The sequence below is a fragment of the Echinops telfairi genome, unplaced genomic scaffold, assembly GCF_000313985.2.
Source record: "Echinops telfairi isolate 266 unplaced genomic scaffold, ASM31398v2 ScPeMD7_7458;HRSCAF=8496, whole genome shotgun sequence".
NCBI lineage: Eukaryota > Metazoa > Chordata > Mammalia > Afrosoricida > Tenrecidae > Echinops > Echinops telfairi.
Genome location: NW_022111358.1, coordinates 25,676,549 through 25,681,699, shown reverse-complemented (window position 1 = coordinate 25,681,699; position 5,151 = coordinate 25,676,549). Strand labels below are relative to the sequence as shown.

Here is a 5,151-nt window from a genome sequence, read left to right as displayed (position 1 = left end):
GAGATCACTCTTGTCCAAAGACAGGTCTAGGGTTTAACCTTGGGTTACACGGGCAACCCTGACGAAACAGTAGGGTGCGGCAGGCACCCACGAATAACGCTGTCATCCCTTCTCCTCCCAGCCTCTGCTTGCCCGACTCCACATCCCCAGGCGGGACCTGCTTCCTTCCCTGTAGCTCTCAGCTTCAGAATCCATGCAGAGAGAAGCTTAGATTCTACAGGAGGCAAAATGCCAAGGTGCAAGGTGACTGAGGGTCTCAACAGCTAGTCAGCCGGGCCTGGGAGTGGCATCTTCTACTGTCTGTCTGCTTGGCTTGTCTGTGTTTCTTAGAGGCAAAGGGACCCATTGCATGGCCTTTTAAGGTTCCTTGAGCCAAGGGCTCTTAGTGAGGTAGGGAATATAACAAAGGCAAACCTGATCTCAAATGTTTCTCAAGCTAACCTGAACAGGCCTGAAAGCTTCATGAGGGCCACTTCAGTTGAGCTGGCAGGAACTAGCAACTTGGGTAAGCAAGGCAGCAGGTAGCGCTTTGGGGAGAAGAAATGTGCGAGGGCAATGTCAGGGGTGAAAACAGACTCAGAGCCGTTCAGAAAGAATTGGGGAGTGGGAGGAGGGGGGAAGCCAGTGGAACCAGGGCAACAAGGTGTTGTTACTGAATTAATTCAGACCCATTCGCTTTTAGTAATGGAAGAAGGGAAGGGGGGTTGGATTAAAAACGTACGAGCGAACACCCAGATGAGGGCAGTTCCTTAGGGTCTTTGGGATCGCTTCCAAACATAAGGGTCAAAAGTAACTGCAGGTGACTCTGTACTGTGGGCAGGTCGCAGTACAGGCCCTTCTAACAGGGGGAAGAGGGAACCCCAGTGCGAAGCTATTAACAGAGGCAAAAGACATACAAAACAAACAAAATAATCATGACAGAGAGAGAAGGCCAGCAGACAGCCTGGCTCTGCTCGGCACCCCCTCCTGCTGCAGGCACCTCCAGACAATGTAAACAGTTAATTTGTTCACCTGCAGGCTCTGGGCAAACAGAGGCCTGGTCACACCTGAGTGGATAACTCGATTACCCCTGTAATGCCAGCGTGGTAATGTACACAAATTCTATTACACGGCAAACCTTGCTTTCGGGCATTTGAAATACCAATCAGGCCAATGTCCACTCCCTTCTTTGCTTCCAATTTATTTTTGGTGGATTGGAACTGTTCTGAAATGGCATCGGGGTGGCGTCGAGCTAGAAATCTGGAAGAAATCACTAGAAGGTTGTGATTTCATTCAGCAGGGCCTGCAGGCTTCCTACTTGCGTCCTATGGGCCGGATCTATTATTTAAAGGGGGCTCGTTGGAACCACTGAATGGTCCGTGGATTAAGACCTGGCCTATTTCCCTAAGGAAATTACGCTTGATTTCAAGTCAGGGTGAATCAAGGCACCAACACCCACAGCATCAGGATGAACAGCACAGGATGGGTTAAGAGCAAGTGGGTGGGTTCTCTGGAGCGCTTTCCCACAATCCACACACTCAGCAATTAAAGAGCAAACTGGGCCGGCTCCAAAAGTGCCTTTGTAGCTATTGATTGACCTTTTTAAAGAACTTCTTTCAGGGACAGAACCTTAGCTCTCACTTATGTGGTCTTTCTACTCATGTCTGAGCAGGCGCGCCGGTGCCTTCTGAGTCTTTACATCGGGCGGAGACACCAGGGCACGACCCTGAGTTTGTGTTTTTTCTTGTTCTTTACCCAGTACTTTAGGACCGCTAAGACTCCTTGTGAGATGACTAGCTAGGGCGAGGGATTAACGCCGGGGAACAGAATCTTTAGCTGGTCCATTTGGGTTTGGACTCACTACATTTGCCTTATTAGCCGTGCTCAAACCCACTGAGTTAACTAGCCCCATGCCTTCCCCCATAATCACATAGCAGGCCTGCTTATCTATAAATGAAATGAGAAGCTGGCTCATCTAGACTGAACTTTCTCAAATAGTATCATGTGGTGATAAATCACGAACACAGTGATGACCTTTACGCACCAAAAGGCTCCGAGAAGGATAAAATAGTTTATCTGCCTCGTCTGACGGTTGTGTTCAAGGAGTCCTGGTGATGCAGTGGTTAAGCAATTGGCAGCTAACTGAAAGGCTGGTGGTTCAAACCCACCAGCTGTCACAAAGGAGAACGGTGTGGCCTTGGGAACCCTCTAGGGCAGCGGTTCTCAACCCTCCTCACGCCGCCACCCTGTCATGCGGTTCCTCATGTGGTGGTGACCCCACAACCGGAAAATGATTTTCGTTGCTACATCCTCACTGTAAGTTTGCTACTATGATGAATCGGGCGACCCCTGGGAAAGGGTCGTTCCACCCCCAAAAGGGTCGCGACCCACAGGTTGAGAACCGCTGCCCAAGGCACCCCTGCTCTGTCCTGTGGTGCCACTGTGAGTCACAGTGGACTCAGGGACCATGGGCTTGGGTTTTCTTTTCAGCTTGGTGTGTCTGTCACATTTTTAAACTTGAAAACTGGTTCCTAAATCTGAACTTTCAGTAAAATTTTCCACTAACAATGGCAAATTAATGGGAATTTACACACACGAAAGAAATGTCTGCCTCGGGACAGGTCAGATTACAGTGAAAAACCACACTTGGGCCCCGGGCCCCACACTCTCTATCCTTACCTTGCTCAGAATTCGGATGAGGTCACCGCGTTGGAAGGACAGCTCATCTGGCTGGTCACCATGGCAATCCCACAGCCCTTGATAGTAACTGGCGTAGTCCACTGATCAGAGAGAGGGGAGATGAAAATTAAAGAGGCTCTGCCTTTCCTGGGGAGCCACATTTTATTGCACATGGAAACCAGGGTTCTGATATTGCCTCTCAGAAACCCGAGATTCAGGGGGGTGGGATGAGATACAGCCAGACACTCAGCTAGAGCGAAGGACTGTGGGAGAAGAAGATCATTAACTAACATTAAATATTTACAGATCACCCCTAGTCGGATGCTATTCAATAATATGCACGATACAGATATTTATTTATTAATAAAAGAAAATCAGGCAGGGCATTTTTCACTTGGTTTGTAAATAAGCGGCTCAAAGAGGTTTCCGCCAGACTTTCTTGATCCGGGGCATCTGAACTACCCTTCTCTCGCTTCCTTACGCAGTCGAAGGTCCAGCGGAGTCTCCGACTTCTGCTTCTGTCCAGGAGGGGCGGAGACAGCCCACATACTCCTGCATCGCGGCCTCAGATGTAGGCCTGCCCTGTTACACAGGAACTTCACCCTGGCTACTTCCCACCCAGGTATTATATGAGCTAATCACCCATAAATACGGAAACGGATGACCCGGTCTTTGAGTGGAACCAAGGGGGTGTCGCATCCATTACAACCAAATTCTGGGTGGGCTGGCCCTTTTCCAGCATCTCATTTGTAGACCCTGAACATGTCTGCCAAGATTTATTTGCAAGCCCCCGGGGGAACAGAAACCAAAGTGATCTGCATTAAAAATGAACGCAACTGAGGCTGACAAACCAAGCTTGCGAAGCAGCTGGGGAGATTTACTGGGCTTCTCAGCAAGACTAGATGGCAGTGATGCCACGGGACAGCCATCGATTCGTAACAATGAAGAATTTGTATTGATCTTCTACCGGAAAGGTTAAACACCGGAGTACAAAGTGGGAGGGGGGTGGTGAGTGGCAGGAGAGCGGGGCCACTAGAACACGGGTGGTATGGCCATGCGCCTGCCTCCTCTGGATGCTGGGTTAGAGAGTGGTAAACAAAGGCCTGACCCAAGATGCAGTTACTGAGGATGGAATGAAACTTCATGTGAGTTTGGGGGACGCTCTTTTTATGAGTGTCTACTTTCCCCTTCATTTGTGTTGGCCCTTCCGTGAGTGGGGATGGAACTTACTGGTCGCTGAGGCCGGGAAGAGTTGGGAGACAAGTGAGCAGTGAGGGAACCGGCCCTGGCTATCTTTGCCCCTTTCTACTTGCTTCTCCTCCTCGCTGATAAGCAATGCAAACAATAAAGGGCAACAACTGGCTGAGTACCTGTGCACTTTCGGAACCCTAGCAGGGAATCTTAAAGTGCACGAAAACAGATATCACACAGAATTATTTAACATCAGACTTGGACATTGCCACCAAGACGTAGAAACTAGGGCGTGTTTCCTTTACACCGAAAATGACACCAGAGGGCAGCAAATAAGACAACCACGGGGGGTGCATTCTGTCAGCATCTGAGTATGTTTTGGGGGGAAAAACACATTGGGAGAAAAAAGGTTAACTATCAAAACCAGAAAGCATTAATTTAAAAAAATATATAGTGTCTGAAGTATCAGAAAAAGAGATCAGTCCCGAAAAGTTCAGAGTAGTTTCCCTGGAGGGTAATATGAATGAATTTTCAGTTACAATGGAGTTGATTAATCTTCTCAGGATTCTGACTAAATTACGGAATAAAAACGATATCGACATCAATATTCTTCGTGGATTTATGGTTTCCTCGTGGATTTCTAGGGCATTGAAAACAATTTTATAAAAGCAGATGTCAAGTGTAACCTGGTATTTGTGAATGGTGAGAAGACTGGCAGAGTGATCCGGGCTAGCAGAAGGTCACGGTGGGGCACCGCTGCCCACAGTGAGCGCCTATGATCGCAGGCATCTTCTGGGTATAGATATAAAAAGCGAGTTGATATTGGGTAGATATGGGAACTGGGGGACCAGCTGGGAGACAGCTTATTCTGCAAACGCAGAAGATCACAGGGAAGGCAAGATGCCAGGAGAACCTAGAAGCCGTCCAGGAGAATTAAAGACAGGAAAGGCCTTCAGGTTACAGAAGCTACAAGCTTCCTGACGGGTAGCCAAACCTTAGCCCAAGGGTGGTCAGAACTCGAACGATAATGTGGTAGCTCTCAGTAAGAAGTGCACTGAAGGGCTGAACAGGGAGAAGAGGCTGGGCTTGGCTGGCATGCTGCTATTAAGGGAAGACCGAGTCCCTGTCCCGCACGTGTGCCCCACGGTTATGAGCAGGCAGGGATGCCTTCATCTTTACAATCCTTCCCCGGCAGTCAACAGACACAGAGCACGGTGCCTACTAGGTGTCAGGGACTGGACTAGACATTGGGACTGATGCACGCAGTGGGGGAGGCAACCAGGAACAAGTAGCCACACAAAC

The 5,151-nt window shown here is 49.1% G+C and overlaps 1 protein-coding gene across 1 annotated transcript in view; it reads right to left on the bottom strand.

Moving 5' to 3' along the window:
- The window catches only part of SKAP1 (src kinase associated phosphoprotein 1), a 329,530-nt gene that overhangs the window by 18,553 nt on the left and 305,826 nt on the right, over nucleotides 1–5,151 (bottom strand). Inside the window, exon 11 of the mRNA XM_045299317.1 lies at nucleotides 2,659–2,759. Coding sequence (XP_045155252.1) covers nucleotides 2,659–2,759 — 101 coding nt within the window. The remainder of the gene's footprint in view (nucleotides 1–2,658; nucleotides 2,760–5,151) is intronic.